This window comes from Triticum urartu, chromosome 1A, assembly GCF_056163025.1.
Source record: "Triticum urartu cultivar PI428250 chromosome 1A, HENAU_Tu73, whole genome shotgun sequence".
Lineage (NCBI taxonomy): Eukaryota > Viridiplantae > Streptophyta > Magnoliopsida > Poales > Poaceae > Triticum > Triticum urartu.
In genome coordinates, this window is record NC_141873.1 from 506789413 (window position 1) to 506809644 (window position 20232).

Below are 20232 nucleotides of genomic sequence, written 5' to 3' on the forward strand. Positions count from 1 at the left end.
CTCAGAGGAAGTGGGAGATGAATACTACCTTCTCGCCAGATCTGGGGGTTGGAATAACCTGTCCTTGAGCCGGAAGCCTATGGTGGATCTCCGCGGTCAAGTATCCGACCGCCCTAAGCTTCGCAATATCCTCCTCTGTAACGGAGGAAGCCACCCACCGGCCTTGAGGGCTGGGTCCTAACATGATGGGGAGGCTTGAAGCAATGAAGTCGGACCTTGGGCGCTAGAACTCGAGGTTGGGAAGGCTGAGGAGAGGTTTGACATAAAAAATACGGCCCTTGGTTCCTTTATAAAGGCAGTGGGTATTGAACGCCTCCTCCTAAGCCTAAGAACCTGCATATTCCTAAGGAATCTTTCCCGCAGGACGATTGGGTTACCCACGCTCGTATTGATGAGAATTCCGCGATAAGGGGACACGATCTCTGCTTCGACAGGACGTGCCAACAAAAACCACGCCCCGAAAGTGGAACGCCGGGACGGGAACCGGTTTGAAATAATAACCGGGCAAGCGTGACATCATGTTACTAAAGTGGTCAACAGATTGGATTCGTGAAATATTATACTCTCTACGGCTGTGTGTTGCAGATCCGGACACGTTTGTATTGTCCGAAGACTATCTTGGAGTTCGGAAGGAGGAACCCGCCTTGCAATGACGAAGACAGATCTACGCGCCGGATACCTTGTCATTGAAGCCAGGTTCAGGGGCTACTGAGGGAGTCCTGGACTAAGGGGTCCTCGGGCGTCCGGCCTATTAGCCATGGGTCGGACTGATGGGCCATGAAGAACACGAAGACCGAAGACTGCACCCGTGTTCGTATGGGACTCTCCTTGGCATGGAAGGCAAGCTTGGCGACCAAATATGTAGATTCCTTTCTTGTAACCAACCTTGTGTAACCCTAGATCGTCCCGGTGTCTATATAAACCAGACGACTTAGTCCGAAGGAGAGGGATAGAGATTCATCATCATAGCCATACAAGCTAGACCTCTAGGGTTTAGCCATTACGATCTCGTGGTAGATCAACTCTTGTAATACTCATATTCATCAAGATCAATCAAGCAAGACGTAGGGTATTACCTCCATAGAGAGGGCCTGAACCTGGGTAAATATCGTGTCCCCTGTCTCCTGTTACCATCGACCATAGACGCACAGTTCGGGACCCCCTACCCGAGATCCGCCGGTTTTAACACCGACATCGGCCCCCTTCTCCTAGTCCTAATCGGCCTCCTGCCCAAGGGGGGCGCACCAGCCCCTTGTGAGCTGGTGTGCTTCCCTCTTATGGCCCATAACTTCTCCCGGGGGGGGGGGGGGGTTCCGGTAACCTCCCGGTACTCTGGAAAAATGTCCGAACCACTCAGAATCATTCCGATGTCCAAATGCAACCTTCCAATATATGAATCTTCACCTCTCGACCATTTCGAGACTCCTTATCATGTCTGTGATCTCATCCGGGACTCCAAACAAGCTTCGGTCATCAAATCACATAACTCATAATATAAATCGTCATCGAATGTTAAGCATGCGAACCCTACAGGTTCGAGAACTATGTAGACATGATCTAGACACATCTCCGGTCAATAACCAATAGCGGAACCTGGAGGCTCATATTGGCTCCTACATATTCTACGGAGATCTTTATCGGTCAAACGGCATGACAACATACGTTGTTCCCTTTGTCATCGGTATGTTACTTGCCTGAGATTCGATCGTCGGTATCATCATACCTAGTTCAATCTCATTACCGGCAAGTCTCTTTACTCGTTCCATAATGCATCATCCCGTGACTAACTCATTAGTCACATTGCTTGCAAGGCTTATAGTGATGTGCATTACAGAGAGGGCCCAGAGATACCTCTCCGATACACGGAGTGACAAATCCTAATCTCGATCTATGCCAACTTAACAAACACCTTCGGATACACCTGTAGATCATCTTTATAATCACCAGTTACGTTGTGACGTTTGATAGCACACAAGGTGTTCCTCCGGTATTCGGGAGTTGCATAATATCATAGTCAGAGGAACATGTATAAGTCATGAAGAAAGCAATAGCAATAAAACTAAACGATCATAATGCTAAGCTAACGGATGGGTCTTGTCCATCATATCATTCTATAATGATGTGATCCCGTTCATCAAATGACAACACATATCTATGGTCAGGAAACATAACCATCTTTGATAAACAAGCTAATCAAGTAGAGGCATACTAGGGACACTCTGTTTGTCTATGTATTCACACATGTACTAAGTTTCCGGTTAATACAATTCTAGCATGAATAATAAACATTTATCATGATATAAGGAAATATAATAACTTTATTATTGCCTCTAGGGCATATTTCCTTCACCTACGGGTTCGAGAACTATGTAGACATGACCGAGACGCCTCTCCGGTAAATAACCAATAGCGGAACCTGGATGCTCATATTGGCTCCTACATATTCTACGAAGATCTTTATCGGTCGAACCGTTATGACAACATATGTTATTCCCTTTGTCATCGGTATGTTACTTGCCCGAGATTCGAGCATCGGTATCCACATACCTAGTTCAATCTCTTTACCGGCAAGTCTCTTTACTCGTTTCGTAATATATCATCTTGTAACTAACTCATTAGTCACTTTGCTTGTAAGGCTTCTTATGATGTGCATTACCGAGAGGGCCCAGAGATACCTCTCCGATACTCGGAGTGACAAATCCTAATCTTGATCTGTGCCAACCCAACAAACACCTTCAGAGATACCTGTAGATCATCTTTATAATCACCAGTTACGTTGTGACGTTTGATAGCACACAAGGTGTTCCTCCGGTATTCGGGAGTTGCATAATATCATAGTCAGAGGAACATGTATAAGTCATGAAGAAAGCAATAGCAATAAAACTAAACGATCATAATGCTAAGCTAACGGATGGGTCTTGTCCATCATATCATTCTATAATGATGTGATCCCGTTCATCAAATGACAACACATATCTATGGTCAGGAAACATAACCATCTTTGATAAACAAGCTAATCAAGTAGAGGCATACTAGGGACACTCTGTTTGTCTATGTATTCACACATGTACTAAGTTTCCGGTTAATACAATTCTAGCATGAATAATAAACATTTATCATGATATAAGGAAATATAATAACTTTATTATTGCCTCTAGGGCATATTTCCTTCACCTACGGGTTCGAGAACTATGTAGACATGACCGAGACGCCTCTCCGGTAAATAACCAATAGCGGAACCTGGATGCTCATATTGGCTCCTACATATTCTACGAAGATCTTTATCGGTCGAACCGTTATGACAACATATGTTATTCCCTTTGTCATCGGTATGTTACTTGCCCGAGATTCGAGCATCGGTATCCACATACCTAGTTCAATCTCTTTACCGGCAAGTCTCTTTACTCGTTTCGTAATACATCATCTTGTAACTAACTCATTAGTCACTTTGCTTGTAAGGCTTCTTATGATGTGCATTACCGAGAGGGCCCAGAGATACCTCTCCGATACTCGGAGTGACAAATCCTAATCTTGATCTGTGCCAACCCAACAAACACCTTCAGAGATACCTGTAGATCATCTTTATAATCACCAGTTACGTTGTGACGTTTGATAGCACACAAGGTGTTCCTCCGGTATTCGGGAGTTGCATAATATCATAGTCAGAGGAACATGTATAAGTCATGAAGAAAGCAATAGCAATAAAACTAAACGATCATAATGCTAAGCTAACGGATGGGTCTTGTCCATCATATCATTCTATAATGATGTGATCCCGTTCATCAAATGACAACACATATCTATGGTCAGGAAACATAACCATCTTTGATAAACAAGCTAATCAAGTAGAGGCATACTAGGGACACTCTGTTTGTCTATGTATTCACACATGTACTAAGTTTCCGGTTAATACAATTCTAGCATGAATAATAAACATTTATCATGATATAAGGAAATATAATAACTTTATTATTGCCTCTAGGGCATATTTCCTTCACCTACGGGTTCGAGAACTATGTAGACATGACCGAGACGCCTCTCCGGTAAATAACCAATAGCGGAACCTGGATGCTCATATTGGCTCCTACATATTCTACGAAGATCTTTATCGGTCGAACCGTTATGACAACATATGTTATTCCCTTTGTCATCGGTATGTTACTTGCCCGAGATTCGAGCATCGGTATCCACATACCTAGTTCAATCTCTTTACCGGCAAGTCTCTTTACTCGTTTCGTAATACATCATCTTGTAACTAACTCATTAGTCACTTTGCTTGTAAGGCTTCTTATGATGTGCATTACCGAGAGGGCCCAGAGATACCTCTCCGATACTCGGAGTGACAAATCCTAATCTTGATCTATGCCAACCCAACAAACACCTTCAGAGATACCTGTAGAGCATCTTTATAATCACCCACTTACGTTTTGGCGTTTGATAGCACACAAGGTATTCCTCCGGTATCCGGGAGTTGCATAATCTCATAGTCGAAGGAAGCAATAGCAATAAAACTGAACGATCAATATGCTAAGCTAATGGATGGGTCTTGTCCATCACATCATTCTCCTAATGATGTGATCCCGCTATCAAATGACAACTCATGTCCATGGTTAGAAAACCTTAACCATCTTTGATCAACTAGTTAGTCAAGTAGAGGCTCACTAGGGACACAGTGTTTGTCTATGTATTCACACATGTATTTGGGTTTCTGATCAATACAATTCTAGCATGAATAATAAACATTTATCATGAATAAGGAAATATAAAATAAGAACTTTATTATTGTCTCTAGGGCATATTTCCTTCAGTACTCCGGGCCAAACACTACAAGCACAACTTTGCAGAACTTGTACAATGACGCTAGGCATATGGAATCACTCATGCAAACATACTCATCCACAAGATCACCGGAAATTCCGTATGCAAGCATCCGAATAGGTGTAGTATATTTCTGATAAGAAGAGAAGCCAACCTTTTTCATGGCATTATGCTTGCATTTGAAGTAATCGTCATACGCCACCACTCCTCTCGAATATGGTTGAACACATGTGTCGCCATCCGGAAGTCGTCGTCGGAAAAGCTTGGGAGGGAATAGTGGGTCAATGAACTTGAAATAATCGTTGTAGAGTAGGAAATGGCTGCACTCTCTGTTATGATTCAACCCCAGAGCAATGGCCCATGACCGATCCCCTAAAACTAGGCCGCTGACTATCAATGTGCTTGTTAACAACCAAAATAGCAACCACAAAATCCTCATTGTTGGATTCATCGATGAACATATGAACTTGTTGTAAAATAATTCATTCGGGCTGTCCACCATGGTACCTTGTGGGCAAACGCCCGAACACCTTGAGGGGAACAACGGAGGCGGGCGGGTCGAGTCGCGGCCGGTGAAGGGAAACACCATCTCCCTGTACATGCAGCAGGCCTGTCGAAGCACGCGCCCTCCAGTGTTGACCGTGGAGCGGTAGAGGCAGAGGCGGTGCCAGCGACCTGGGTAGGCCACAAATGCCGACAAAAGTCGGCGACGGTGGATGCGGTGGCGATGGGGCGGTGACGAAGCGGGCAAAACTAGGTGGCGGCGGTGAGGGTGATGAGGCCAGGGTGGTGTGTGTGTGTGTGAAATGGAGGGGGGGGGGGCATGGCCGTTGTGCCACAGACTGAAGGGCCAGGGGGAGGACATGGGAGGACGTTGTGGGCATCCGCGCGGACGCAAACCCGACCCAAATTTGGGCCAAAATGAGTCCAAACAGAAAAGAAAACAGACATCCATCTGTGTGCGTTGGTCGCGTTTTGTGTCCGTTTGGACTCAAAACGGATGCGGGCAGACAAATGGGTCGTGCACGTTCGAGTTGGCCTAAAATTACTCAGGAAAAAAAGTGTGTAACGTTTTCTTTTCTTTGAGAATCAAATGTGTGTAAAGTTGGTGAGACATGCATGGCTCGTAACTACTCCAGGTCAGCACCCAGTCCAGTGGGTTAGCAAAGAAACGCATGAAAGGCAAGTTCGTCATTCGTGCATATCCATCCATCCACCTCCCAACCACACTGCCCCGGGCTTCCCGGCAGCACATATCCCTTCACTTTGCGCTTTTGTTGCAACGCACTCTAGCCACACACACACAAGTGTCACTAAAGGGCGAGCACCTTCTCGCCGTCCTCAAATTCAACGACAGCATATGTGCATGCATGCATATAAAACTACTTACACTAGTGGCTGGCTCCCAAGTAGTAGGCCAGTACTGACAAGCCATATTTCGAATTTGAATGAAAACAGCAGTACAAACTTGTGAAAATATTATACACGTACGTACTACGCCAGCTCACGGGGATCCAAGACCAAGAGGCCGGTTTCTCTCTCCAGCTACCGTCCACACCGAGCTCCTATGCCCAGCGCATGTGCGTGGTCTCGCGCGATGCGCCGTGTTCGGGGGGCAGCGATGGTGATGAGCTAGGCTTGTTGTACCTCTACGAGCTCGCATGGAGCAACGGGAAGGTGGCAGTGGGGCGGCAAGGCGCCGCACGCACGGCCACGGCCGCTCGCATATTCCGTCTGTCAGCGGGTGGTGACAAATCGGCACATGGAGCTGTTCTCCCCCCCCTCTCCTCCCCCTGTGTGCCAATAGAACCGGTACTACTACTACTACTACTAAAATGTTTATTTTATTTTTATTGTTTGGATTTTGAATTTTGAATCGAGCCTGGCATCGTGCCAACCTCACAAGATTCCCCAGACATGGCCGGCTTGATCGATCAGCAGAGCAAATGGATTATCATCAGCAGAGAATACGTATATTGCAAAGATCTGCAGAATATCCTTCCACTGATAATAATTATTAATCGCAGCCTCCCTCCCTGCTTTCGAAAAGGAAAAATAAAATAAAAGGGAAACTGAGAGATGGTCACAGGGGTTCATTTTCGCCACCACTTGAGCTGCAAGTGGCAACCCATGTCGACCACCAATATTGTAACCTTCTTCAACATCTCTCTTAATTCGATGGCTAGATTTGGTGGGTTAGAGTACCGATCGCATCCACTAAACTAAAGCCGGTGGCCATGTGCTCCATCCAGCTTACCAAGTCCAGTCAGTGGGTGGCATGCCATGCCTTCACATGAGGAGCAAAGCAAACCGGCCGGCCTCCAATTAAGCACGGCGTCGGCATTGACCATCACTGGCTCCAAGGACTATTCATTCATTCATGCGCAGAGGCCGGCCGGCCGGTGGTTGCGCGCGCGACGCATGAACCAACATGTGAAGTGCGTAATTAGCGCATTAACTACCCAATTTACTCGAGCTGCAAGTACAGTTTAATGGACTCTGCAAGGACACGATCACACGAGGAAACATGTATGCAGGGAGCATCCGATGCAGGCTCTCCTGGAGGAGGATATTTTGTGATCGCCATCACTGTATCTATACTGATTCAATGAAGGAGATAGGTATTTCACGCCGTGGCTCAGTTCGAAACCTTGGGCCGTTTCATTCAGCTGAAAATATCGTAAGGCGCTGGAGATATTTTATGTCCAAGGGAAAATGAAACAGAGACAGAAATACGGCTGCTGTATTGTATGTAATGGCTGCCACGAGGCCGCGACGCGAGGGCGACCTCTGTGCTCTGTGTGTGGCTTCGTGCTCCAGCTTTGGTGACAGCTACGGTGAAACGTCCTTCTTTGTGCAGCTGCCACGTAGTTTTCCATCTCTGTTTTTCGCCTCTTTTATTTCTCTCGATGAAGTCTGTCTTTTTCTGCTGACCGTGCATGAGAAAAATGGGTAGAAAAACCAGCAGCAGCAACAGCAGAAATATCTATCGCTCATTTTTTCGGGTGAAATGTCAATTTTGACGAGTTCACACTTTTTTTTGAGACAAAGATACCTATCGCTCATGGCCGGGCCAGTTTAACTCCTGGCTCCCGGCCTCAAAGCAAAGCCCAGAACTAGCTGGGCCATCTTGATGTTTTCGGCAGCGCAGGCCTCCGTCTGTCAGGCCCAACCACCGCTCCACCTCATCCCCCTCGTCGGCGACGCGGCCCCGCCGGCAGAAGACCGCGGCGCAGCTTCCGTCCGCTCGCCGCTCGCCGCCCGAGTAGTGGCAGGCACCGCGAGCGCGAGGTATTTGTCCTGTCCACGTCGCTACTTTACGGAACGGCTCCGCTACGTACGCATTCTCTCCCTCCCGGGCGGCACGGCGTCGTGTGTCCGGTGGCAAACTAATTGTGGCCGTGCCCGTGCGCGGCCGCTCGCCGGCGCCGCCGTGGCTCTACTTATTCCTTGCTGCTTCACGGGCCGGGCAGGTGCGCTCAGATTTCTCCCGCTGTGCTGCACTACACTGTACTGTACTGTACTGTACTGTACTGACGGTGCTGGTATATATGGGTTTGGCATCAGGAGAAAGCAGTACTAGCTGGTTGCGGTGCCAACTTAACTGGCGTGGAAAGTGGAAACCAGACATTGCCTGCAGTAGTTCCTGAGTACTGCTTGTCATAGTCCATTGCTTTGGACTGCAATACGGCCGCCGATTTACTTGGATGGCGCGGTTAGTTTCTGCTTTATTCTCGAGCTGCACATCTGAAGAGCCACACATTTTTTAGGTAGGGAGTATTGTTCATCTCCAGCTGCTTTATTCTTAAATACTAGACTAGAAAGGCTAATATTTGGGTCCGTTTATGGTTGCATATCCGTTGATTATGTATTGTTAACAATAAAACCAAACAAATACTGTTTCTATGAGAAGTGGGGAAAATTTTGTACCACAATTACCATTTTTGGTTTTTGCAATCAAAGAAATAAATTAAACATTGTTTGGTATGTTGTGACTGTAATGGTTCATACACCATTTCATCTAATTTTTTACCAAATCAGATGTGCAGCCGTTTGACGCTAGTTCTATCTTAATCTTAGTCTTCTTCATGCAACTAAAAGCGTTAAAGTAAATGCCGCTGACCACAATTTAGTGAGTTTGCCATCAATCACTGGCTCAGTTTTCGCACCAGTCAGGATATCTTGCTGCTGAAAAGTTGGTTATGCCTAATCGAAGAACTCAAGTCAATCTCATTCAAGAACGTCATATGCTGTTACATCCTTCCTATATGTGCTGTACATTACAGACAGAGATATCATACAAGGCCTGCGGCGCCTCCATCTGCACCCCTACAAACTTTGCTGGCTTGATTCACCATCTGTTCGTCTCACAAGCCATTTTAGCTATCCTCTACTTGTTTTCCCTCAAACTTTTCTTTGACCTCTTCAGGTTCGCTTAGGCTAATTCCTCTGTCGAAATCGGGAACTGTTATAGGTAGAGGCTCAATGTCATCTGGAGGGTCATAGTTTGGATCAGCAAGAAATGTAAGGGCCGTCACCACATCACTGATTAGTGGACGACTGCTTGCTTCTTCTTGTAGGCACATTGATGAAATTGCAAGTGCCTGGTATAGACCTTTTAGGGGGTACTTGCTGTCAAGTTTTGGATCAGCCATCTTGGTAAACTTCTTCTTATCCTTGAAGAGTGGCGCTGCCTGCAGATATAGCAGCATCTTAATCCCAAACCGTATGGGCAATCTGTATATCTCAAGCATGAGCTGTTTTACTTGGTTATCACAATCCAATATGACTACCAAGTGAAAATTTCAAGGCTATAGTATTTCTTGGTCAATTAGATGTAAGTCTTACCCAGTGGACAAGAATTTGCTCGCGAGTTGGTTTCGTGGTGTCGATTGCTCGCCTCCCAGTGATGAGCTCCAAGAGAACTACACCAAAGCAATATATGTCTGACATCTTTGTTAACTTGCCACTCATGGCGTACTCGGGAGCGCAGTATCCGTACGTGCCCATCACCCTTGTGGTGACATGAGTTTTGTCGCCGACTGGGCCAAGCTTTGCAAGGCCAAAATCGGCCAACTTTGCACTGAAGTTCCCGTCCAAGAGAATATTTGATGCCTTGAGATCACGGTATACCACCGGTGGATTGGCTACCTCATGCAAGTACTCGAGGCCTCTGGCAGCATCAACTGCAATCTTCATCCGTGTATGCCAGGACAGCGGCTGGGATTTTGGAGTGAGATCTGTAGAATTCAAGTACCAAATCAGCGTCGATACAAATGCGCGATCATAATTTCTGATCTTTCAATTCTGCGGAATATTTTTGAGGACCACAAAATTGTTGTTCTGTATTACCTAGGAGATGATCTTGCAAAGAACCGAGTGGCATATACTCATACACTAGAATCTTTTGGTCACATTCGGTGCAGTACCCGAGCAAGGTGACAAGGTGTGGGTGATGAAGGAGGCTAAGCATCAGCACCTCGACAAGGAACTCACGATTTCCTTGCAACCCATCCTTGTCCAGCTGCTTAACCGCTATGACCTACGTACGCACATAATTTACATCAGAAACGTGTTGCTGCTGTATGTAGCATAGCATCTTGAGGTGCCAACTTAATGAAACATAGAACAGGAAGCTGGGAGAAGGAATGCTTATTACTTCCATGGTCTCTGAAATGTATCCTTTGTACACCCTTCCAAAGCCACCTTCTCCCAGGAGATTCTCCTGGCTGAAAGAATTGGTCGCGTCTGACAGTTGACTGTACGTAAACACTCTGCTAGGAATGTTGTGGTTGCCAATCCGTAGTATTTCCCCTGCCGCAGCCCTGGCCTTGGGACTATCTGCATTTTAAGATTTCTTCTCAATCAGAAATGCTTACTTAATCGCCCAAACATGAATTACTAATCCAGGATTACAAATTTCAGGGTGAAAGCAGGTCCAAGAAGAGGGGAATGCATATACAACTTTCCTGAACATCACTAACTGTTGTTGCAATGTATCTGAACTAAAAAATCTTACCACCAGATTTCCTATGTAAGTACCTAAATGCTCGTCACATATCTGTGTTGGGCAAATATTCATTGATAAACTTGATATTGACATGCATTGCTGAATTTAGTTTCTCTGCAAAGATGGATAATAAGATGATGGAGGGCATTACTTGGGAGTGAAATCTCTTTCACAAGCGTTGCCAACTGTTTGTTCTTGGCTTTCTTCTTTCTCCAAATCTTGTTCTTGAACCACCTTTTCTTGTCCGGCTCAGTGCTCGATGCCCCGTTCTTCCTCTTCTTCTTTGTCTCTGATGTCAATGGCTCCTCCGCTTCATGTGACGTCCAGCCACAGAAACTGCGCCCCCACTTCCTCTTTGTTTTCTTTGTCTCTGATGTCGATGCCTCTTGCCCAGCCTCCCTCTTCTTCTTTGTCTCTGATGTCAATGGCTCCTCCGCTTCATGTGACGTCCAGCCACAGAAATTGCGCCTCCACTTCCTCTTTGTTTTCTTTGTCTCTGGTGTCGATGTCTCTTTCCCAGCCTCCCTCTTCTTCCTGCCGCACAGGCCACGGATCCATGAACAGCAGCAAGCACAGCTACCACGAACCCACGAGCAGCAGCACCCGAGGCGTATGCTGCTGCATTTCACGGTGCGAAGACCACGAACCCACGAGCAGCAGCACCCGAGGCGTATGCTGCTGCATTTCACGGTGCGAATACCACGAATCCACGAGCAGCAGCACCCCATCGAATTGCTGGGTCGACGCGAGAGTGGGCGAGCACTCTCGTGCCGATCATTACGATCACCGGATAAGAATTTTCACCGGCGGTAAGAAGGAGCGGCAGGAGGCACAGGTGAGCTCACAATTGTTCTCTCGCATCCCTAGTCTGCACCCGAAGAATGCGGCGGTTTCCCTTTCCCTTGGAGGCTTGCTTGGATGATGATAGGTCTCAAACCAAGAAGCCATTTTTGGTCTGTTCTTTTTTCCTTCTAAGTGTTGATAGTTTTAGCCAGGGATATTGCCACACCCTCTTTTTTCGCATGCAAAATATAGGAGTCTGTTCGCATTCAGTGGCTAACAATGAGCTGAGACATGCACATACTATATAGCACCAGTTTTGTTCTTTTTTTAGCCCAAAAAGCTTTTCATTTTGCATCATTACTGGGCTTTACATTAGTTACATGAAAAACTGTGAACACACGTCACGTTTATTGTATAGCTAAGGTGCATGCATGCCTAAGCACCAAGCGAGCTGCAGATAGTTCTATCACTGGCTGGCCAACAATGCGTCGCCGCCCTCTAGCCGGCACATTGCCGGCAGCTGTGCCGCGAGCTGCTGTGCCTTTGCCACCTTTAGGCTGGCCGCCTGGTGCTCCGCGCTAACATGGTATGGGCTGTCGTAGCCTTGTTGCCCTTGTCCTGGCTGCTGCGGAGAAGTTGGGTAGTATCCTTGTTGCCTTTGTCCTAATTGTTGCCCTTGTCCTGACTGCTGCGGAGAAGTTGGGTAGTATCCTTGTTGCCCTTGTCTTGGTTGCAGCCATTGTCTTGGCTGTTGCCCTTGTCCTAACTGCTGCGGAGAAGTTAGGTAGTACCCTGGTTGCAGCCATTGTCCTGGCTGTTGCCCTTGTCCTGACTGCTGCGGAGAAGTTGGGTAGTACCCTTGTTGCCCTTGCCCTAATTGTTGCCATTGTCCTGGTTGCGGCCCTTGTCCTGGTTGCTGCTGAGAAGTTGGGTAGTACCCTTGTTGCCCTTGTCCTGGCTGCAACGAAGAAGTTGGGTAGTACTCTGGTTGTCCTTGTCCTGGTTGTTGCCATTGTCCTGGCTGTTGCCCTTGTCCTGACTGCTGCGAAGAAGTTGGGTAGTACCCTGGCTGCCCTTGTCCTGGTTGCTGCCCTTGTCCTGGCTGCTGACCTTGTTGCCTTTGTCCTGGCTGTTGACCTTGTTGCCCTTGTCCTGGTTGCTGCCCTTGTTGCCCTTGTGTTGGTTGTTGCAATTGTCCTGGCTGCTGCCCTTGTCCTATCTGTTGTGGAGAAGTTGGGTAGTACCCTGGTTCCCTTTGTCCTGGCTGCAAAGGAGAAGTTGGGTAGTGCCCTGGTTGCCCCTGTCCTGACTGTTGCCATTGTCCTAGCTGTTGCCCTTGTCCTGACTGTTGCGGAGAAGTTGGGTAGTACCCTGGCTGCCCTTGTCCCGGTTGCTGCCCTTGTCCTGGCTGTTGACCTTGTTGCCCTTGTCCTGGCTGTTGACCTTGTTGCTCTTGTCCTGGTTGCTGCCCTTGTGCTGGTTGTTGCAATTGTCCTGACTGCTGTGGAGAAGTTGGGTAGTACCCTGGTTGCCCTTGTCCTGACTGCTGCGGAGAAGTTGGGTAGTACCCTGGCTGCCCTTGTCCCGGTTGCTGCCCTTGTTGCTCTTGTCCTGCCTGCTGACCTTGCTCCCCTTGTCCTGGCTGCTGACCTTGCTGCCCTTGTTCTGGCTGCTGACCTTGTTGCCCTTGTTCTGGTTGTTGCAATTGTCTTGGCTGCTGCTCTTGTCCTGGCTGCTGCGGAGAAGTTGGGTAGTACCTTGGTTGCCCTTGTCCTAATTGTTGCGGAGAAGTTGAGAAGTACCCTGGCTGCCTTTGTCCCGGTTGCTGCCCTTGTCCTGACTGCTGATCTTGTTGCCTTTGTCCTGACTGTTGACCTTGTCGCCCTTGTCCTGGTTGCTGATCTTGTTGCTCTTGTCCTAGTTGCTGCTCTTGTGCTGATTGTTGCAATTGTCCTGGCTGCTGCGCAGAAGTTGGGTAGTATCCTAATTGTCCTTGTCCTGACTGCTGCGGAGAAGTTGGGTAGTACCCTAGTTGCCCTTGTTCTGACTGTTGCCCTTGTCCTAACTGTTGCGGAGAAATTGGGTAGTACCCTTGTTGTCCTTGTCCTGATTGTTGCTTTTGTCCTGGCTGCTGACCTTGTTGCCTTTGTCCTAGTTGTTGCCCTTGTCCTGACTGTTGGCCTTGTTGCCCTCGTTCTGGTTGCTGCCCTTGTTGGCCTTGTGCTAGTTGTTGCAATTGTCCTGACTGCTGCGAAGAAGTTGGATAGTATCTTGGTTGCCCTTGTCCTGACTGCTGACCTTGTTGTCCTTGTGTTAGTTGCTGCCCTTGTCCTGGTTGCTGTCTTTGTTGCCCTTGTGTTGGTTGTTGCAATTGTCCTGACTGCCATGGAGAAGTTGGATAGTACCCTGGTTGCTCTTGTCCTGACTGCTGCGGAGAAGTTGGGTAGTACCCTGATTGCCCTTGTCCCGGTTGTTGCCATTGTCCTGACTGTTGCGGAGAAGTTAGGTAGTATTCTTGTTGTCCTTGTCCTGGCTGCTGACCTTGTCCTGGCCGTTGCGAAGAAGCTTGGCCTGGATAGTATGAAACCTGTTGCGGAGAAGTTACACTTAGGTAATACCTTCTTAGTAGTGCAGGTATTCCCCAAAGTATACTTTGTTGGAGTTGCTGTGGTGGCGTGGTCTCGCCGGGGTAGAAAGATCCACCCTTGGGCGGCACCACGACTTGCTGCTCATATTGTCTCGCGACCGGGCCGACGATGACGGGTTGGCACTCGGGGCTAACGTCTCGGAGCTGCTGGTCTACGACCTGTCGGCATGCCTTAAGCGAGTGCTCTTGGAGCTCGCGCTCACACTGTAGTTGCCCAGAGGCCTCACCTTCTGCAGCGGTGAGAGCCACGAGGGCGACGACTACCGCCGCAAAAAGAACCAACCGCTTAGTCATTTTGGTGGACTGTCGGTGAATTGATCTCTAGTTTGTGATGCTCGGTGTTATGGGTGATGAGGAGATTGTGAAGGTTGGCTAGGCTTTTATAGGGACGAGGTGAAGGTTCAGGACCATGGCTGCGTGCACGGTAAGGTTTGTTTAGCCTAAGAAGAAAGTGTGAGAAGAACAAAATCGGTTGAAAAAGTGTAGTTTGCCAACACAAAAAAAGCTGGATAAGCAAGGAGCAATTGGAGCTTTGTAAAACAGATTTTTGGACGGTCTGCTAAAGCCACGTAATCGGCTTAATCCTAGTTCTGGTGTATTGTTTCCAGAAGTGTGGATGTTTGTATATTGGTCTGTTCCTTTTTATCTAAGAGAAGTGATTATCCTTCTTGGGGTTTGGCAGAATATGTGTCCGTTAGCCATTGCTTTTGCAAATCTGCGGCCACTCAATGCTTCTAAGCATGTCGAGTAGTGGAAGGTAGCCTGCATGAAACAAGTAAATGGATAACTCCTAAAGGCCATTTCAGGTTTTGTTGATTGTCATGTTAGTTGGATTTCCCGGCAACACAAATCCATCCTATGACTCACAATATCTATCCAGTGACTCACAACATCTATCTATGCTATGACGCGCCGTACAAAAAAGTTGGTAGAATTTTGGACTTATGGAAACACCTTTCCGTGACAAATGAACTAACCAAACCATGTCTAAAATTAATATAGGATCTTCAGAGAAAATCCGCGTCAAATAGTTTGATTTACACAGAATAAAGAATTTGTTTACTTCCCAAATGAGTTCAATTAATGCAGATTTAATTGTCCATTATATCCTCCTCCTATGTTTAACCTCTTATCTTCTTCTATGATCTCCAAGTGTTTCTTCCCCGCCCCTGCCTCTCTGCATGTCCATTGTCTTTCCCTAGCCTCCGTAGACGATACACTTCTTCTCTCCTTGGCCTTATCGCTTGCTCACGCCATCACTAATATTCCCTTGTAACTAGATATACCCCACAAGTTGTTGCTGGAATGTTTTATATATTTGAATGAGATTTGGTTGTATGAAACATGTATATTTGGATATGAGAACTAAAACTAAAAACACATATAATTTATTGTGTTTGATTATTGTATATTTGTGAAATATTTATCAAATATAATTAGCCAAGTAAAAAGTAAATTATGTTGCATGTTTGCATGCTGAGTTGCGAAAGTGCCTTTATACACCCAGGAGCAAATGCTCCTGGTGTGAACAGTAAAATAAAAAATAATAAAAAATCAATTTTTTTTGTGACATTAACACATGTTTATCCTGCATGCAAAAATTCATCGCAAAATCACATTGGTGGAAGTCGTGCCAAAAAAAACAAAATCGAAACTCCAAAATGCTTTTGTAAGTAACATTTTTAGAGCATCGATTTTGTTTTTTTTATCACGCCTTTCACCAATGTGATTTTGTGATGAAATTTTGCATGCACAACAAACATTTGTGAAAGTATGCCACAAATAAATTTCAGATTTTTTTGAACTTTTTTTGATTTTTTTGTTTTTACTAAGCATTTGTGCTCATGGGTGTAGAAACTCCACATCCGCTGAGCTGAGCTTTCTTCTATGCATGGTTGCATATTGAGGTGGGCATTTTCTTATGTGACATGCTTGCATGTCGAGAGAAATGTGTTAGTGGAGGCTAGTTATTTAGACTAGAAGGGTTGGGCACGCTTTGCTGCGTTGTTGGTGTTGTTGGGGTAAAAAAACTACTCCCCCTGTTTCAAAATATAAGGTGTATTAGTTTTCCGAAAAGTTAAACCTTTTAAAGTTTGATCAAATTTGTAGAGAAATATATCAATATCCATAATATCAAGTCGATATCATTGGATTAAGCATGAAACGAATTTTCATATTTTATTTATTTAGTATTATGGATGTCGATGTTTTTGGTTGTGAACTTGGTCAAAGAAACAGATGGAGTATTTGGCTTGGCGAGTAAGGGAGATGATGAAGTGTATTTTCTTTTTATTTATAATAATGCGGGTTTCGATGAGCCTTTCACGGTGTGATTATGAGTTTTTTATTAATCAACCATACTTATGCAGGGACGTTTTCTACGTCGGTGGCTACAGGTAATGTATTGATGCTACAATATCATATATTGACGTTTCTTTTTTCTCGGTGGTGAGAGGATGTGCGGGATTGATACCATCGACCCGGTCAAAATTATGAACCAAATCTAAAATTGAATATTTCAATCGGATGGGAGAGCTCCAAAATTAGGGAGCATAATGAATTAAAAGAATTGAATGAGAGTGCTCCTTGAGAGGGAAAAAAAACTATTGTTGGCTCGGTCAAAATCCGATGATCCAATTTCAAATTGGAGACCTCAATTGACTTTCAGAATTCACAAATTAGGGAGAATAAGGAATTAAATAAGAGAGCTTCACAATTAGCCACCACCTTGCCATCATTATCTGGAGTTCAGCAAAGGCAAACTGAACATTACAGAAAACCTTGCCGCTGAAGAAAATGATGGCATCCGAATTAGTTATCTGGAATTAGATTTACAATATCATCAAGAAAATATTGACTTAATACAAAGAAAAAACAATATTGTCAAGAACAACATGAGGGGTCAGCTGTAACTTGGTTAAGAAAGAAGATCATGTGTCAAACCATTGACACCCGCATACAACTCATGAGGGAGTGTTCTTTCCCGATCAGCTATGCAGTTACGGGCCAACTTGCACCTTGCAGCCCCATAATCGTTGCCTCTGGTCTTGCCGGTCACTATGAATATCTCTTTTACAACAAATACCAGAACACCAGTGTAAATGATTGGCCATTATCTCGAGACAAAAGTATATTCGCTAGACAAAAGAAGCAACTTTTCATATCTTATTCAAGAAGCTACTTTACTATCGCGTCATGCAAGGAGATACCAGCAGACCTTGCACATATCCTAAGATAGTTTACAATGTATTTGGCTAAATTCTTCAGAGATGTTGTTTGTAGTATTCTCATGTGTGTTTACACAAAGGCTTAAATTCCGTTTGGCAGAAGAAGAAACTGACAATGCATACGACTTTTTTAGTAGCACTTAATTTACAACATATGTTGAATTCAAGCAAGGGAACATCAACAGTTGCATACATTTTATTTCCAGGGATGTGTTGTGAATATGTGATGCAAACTTTGACAACCAAACTGGTTTGACAAGTATGAAAACAACTTCCGTTTATTAATTTGTTATTTTTAGGAGGGTATCATCTATAAGAGGCCGAAATAAGACCAAACACACCTTCAGCTCACCTCCTCAATATCCATAATTCATATTGGCAATGGCAAGTGACTCTAGATAAGAGTCTTCACCCACTTCTTCCAAAATTACTTCAAAAAAATTCTCTCTATTTGATGCATCACGTAACTTTATCATCGGCCTACAATAGTGATAATAATTACCAATCAAATGATTAGCAACCAATAGGCAACAATTCAGTGATCCCAACCCAATGCATGAGAGATGAAATTACAGTTACTACCTGTGGGTGAACCGCCTAATGAAAGCCTTATCTAGGTCAACCCCAGTCAACTTGTGGCACTACTACAAATTATCAATTCAAGCATGATAGACATGCACCGCATATTTCTCTATAGTGCTAATCGCATCAATTCAAGCATGCGAACAAATTACTTTCAATCTCTATATCCTAGCTCTTTTTCCTCTCGAACTAGCCCTCTATCAGCAAGATGCTCTTCGCTTCCCCGAACATAAATGTTCACTTCAGTTTTCTACAAGTTGTGGTAGTCTATTTCAGCACGAATCAACTCTGACATTGAAGTAAATGGAAAGAAAGTTCCCATTTCAGGAGGCATGGTTGGTTCTTTGGTTAAAGGTATGAACAGAACAACCAAAGCCTGCAATCTTCTAAAGATATACAGAAGCACAAATTAACATACACAAAATTTGTTGTCTTGCTTGTCCATTTAGAATAGTAAATCTGTGCTAGAAGGGCCATTGTCTGTTGATGTCGCTGCTTTGAGAAACCAAGAAACTGATGATAATTAAACATCACTCGTACATGAATTTCCAATCATCGGCTTGCACAAAACTAGGGGTAATATAAGATATCAGTTACAGGAAGCAATTACATATCGAATTAGATCCTGAACAGTTTTGAAACTGAAATCAGTACCAGCAGACCACATTCGCCTCTAATAAAAAGATAGCATTGCTTGATATCACCTAACCGAACTTTGTTCAAAATCATATCATCCCATATATATCTAGTCAAGATGGTACTGTAAACAAATTTCTCCTAGGCTACATCTAAATGATGAGGTCTCCACCTGTAGCATTCGGATCAAAACATTTGCAGGGAATGGATGAACACCAGCACCAATCCATACAAATTCTTTGTAGAAAATAATGGACAAAACAAGCAGGTCACCAACAATCTTGAAAAAACTTGTCTTCCACTTGGATCAAAGAAATAACACAAATCCTTTCACCAAATAAATAACCCTGGTGGAGGAGGTCATGGAGTGTTCGGCGGATGAAGTAGTACATCCATCCCTGATTAAGGCTCGGAGAGGCACCAATTCTAGTGCCGCTCACCTCTGAACCCCGATGTGCCACACGATAGGATTGCATGACCCAGCGTCTTGTAGTTCTTTCCCTCGAGCAGCAGGGGCAGCTCGATGTTGGCCAGCTTCGCCTTGTACACCCCGCAACAAGGTCACCGTCTCCACTACCTGCCCCAGGTGTGCCCCAACCTGAAACAAACACACAACTTCCCTACAAATCCTCCATCTTCATCTCCCTCATAAAGACCACTGCTAAGAGCGAGGTGATGGTACTAGGTTATTCCGCGGAGGACTCCCTTCGCATAGCCAACCGGCTTAACTATTGATTAGGATCATTCCCAACTACCTATCTCGGCTTGCCGATTAGTGACTCCCAGCTCCAGGAGAAAGATCTCTGTCCCACGGTGGCTAAGGTTCAGTACCGTGTCGAGCCGTGGCAGGGGCGTTGGCTCTCCAAAGCGGCGCGGGTAGTTTTGATGAACTACTCATTGATTAGCCTATTGATGTACATGATGGGATTCTATAGCCTGCATGAATCCCTTCACCAGGAAATCGCCAAATACTTGTCCAAATTCTTTTGGGCAGGTCAGGGCAATAGGCAGAAATACCACATGGTGAAATGGTCTGAGATATGCAAAAACCAAAGGACCAAGGCGATCTAGGGGTCATTTCATCCAAGTGGATGAACATTGCCTTGTTGTCCAAATGGTTATGGCGCATTGAGGTTGGTGAAGGCAGGTTGTGGCTTCAGATTATCCGCGCAAAATACTTGCATGGGAAAGCCCTAGCTTTTGCACCCAAAACGGGTGGATCCTAGTTCTGGTAATCTATCATTCAGCTGATGCCAGTTCTTCGGATAGGATCTTCGATCGCAGTGGGGATGGGTACCAACACTCTGTTTTGGCTAGATCGGTGGTCGGGCGATAGACCGTTCGCCGAAGAGTTCTATGCACTATTTAGTATTTGTGCTCGCCCACAACTCACGGTGAGTGCGGCCCTAAAGGACCTGGGGTGCATCGCCTTCCGCCGCACCTTTGGCCTGCTTGAGCTGGACCAGTGGGAGGAGCTGCTTCAATGCATAGCCCTCCATTCTCCCACCCTTGAGGAGGATGCGATTTCC

The 20232-nt window shown here is 45.6% G+C and overlaps 2 protein-coding genes and 1 long non-coding RNA gene across 3 annotated transcripts; 1 reads left to right on the plus strand and 2 right to left on the minus strand.

Moving 5' to 3' along the window:
* The first annotated feature begins 7864 nt into the window (after positions 1–7864).
* Positions 7865–10918, plus strand: LOC125523689 (uncharacterized). Its single transcript, XR_015607732.1, has 3 exons — positions 7865–8291; positions 8386–8588; positions 10744–10918. It is a non-coding gene; the product is annotated as an uncharacterized LOC125523689 (long non-coding RNA).
* On the minus strand, positions 9026–11795 carry LOC125523664 (putative serine/threonine-protein kinase PBL7). The gene is made up of 5 exons (XM_048688725.2): positions 10980–11795; positions 10478–10659; positions 10171–10360; positions 9667–10058; positions 9026–9512 (listed from the first exon to the last, which is right to left on the minus strand). Exons 1-5 carry the CDS (start codon positions 11554–11556, stop codon positions 9198–9200), a joined length of 1656 nt encoding a protein of 551 aa, XP_048544682.2. The 5' UTR covers positions 11557–11795; the 3' UTR covers positions 9026–9197.
* A 101-nt stretch (positions 11796–11896) lies between these two features.
* Positions 11897–14619, minus strand: LOC125523624 (uncharacterized). The gene has a single exon (XM_048688659.2). It carries the CDS (start codon positions 14550–14552, stop codon positions 12078–12080), a length of 2475 nt encoding a protein of 824 aa, XP_048544616.2. The 5' UTR covers positions 14553–14619; the 3' UTR covers positions 11897–12077.
* Between the last annotated feature and the right edge of the window lie 5613 nt (positions 14620–20232).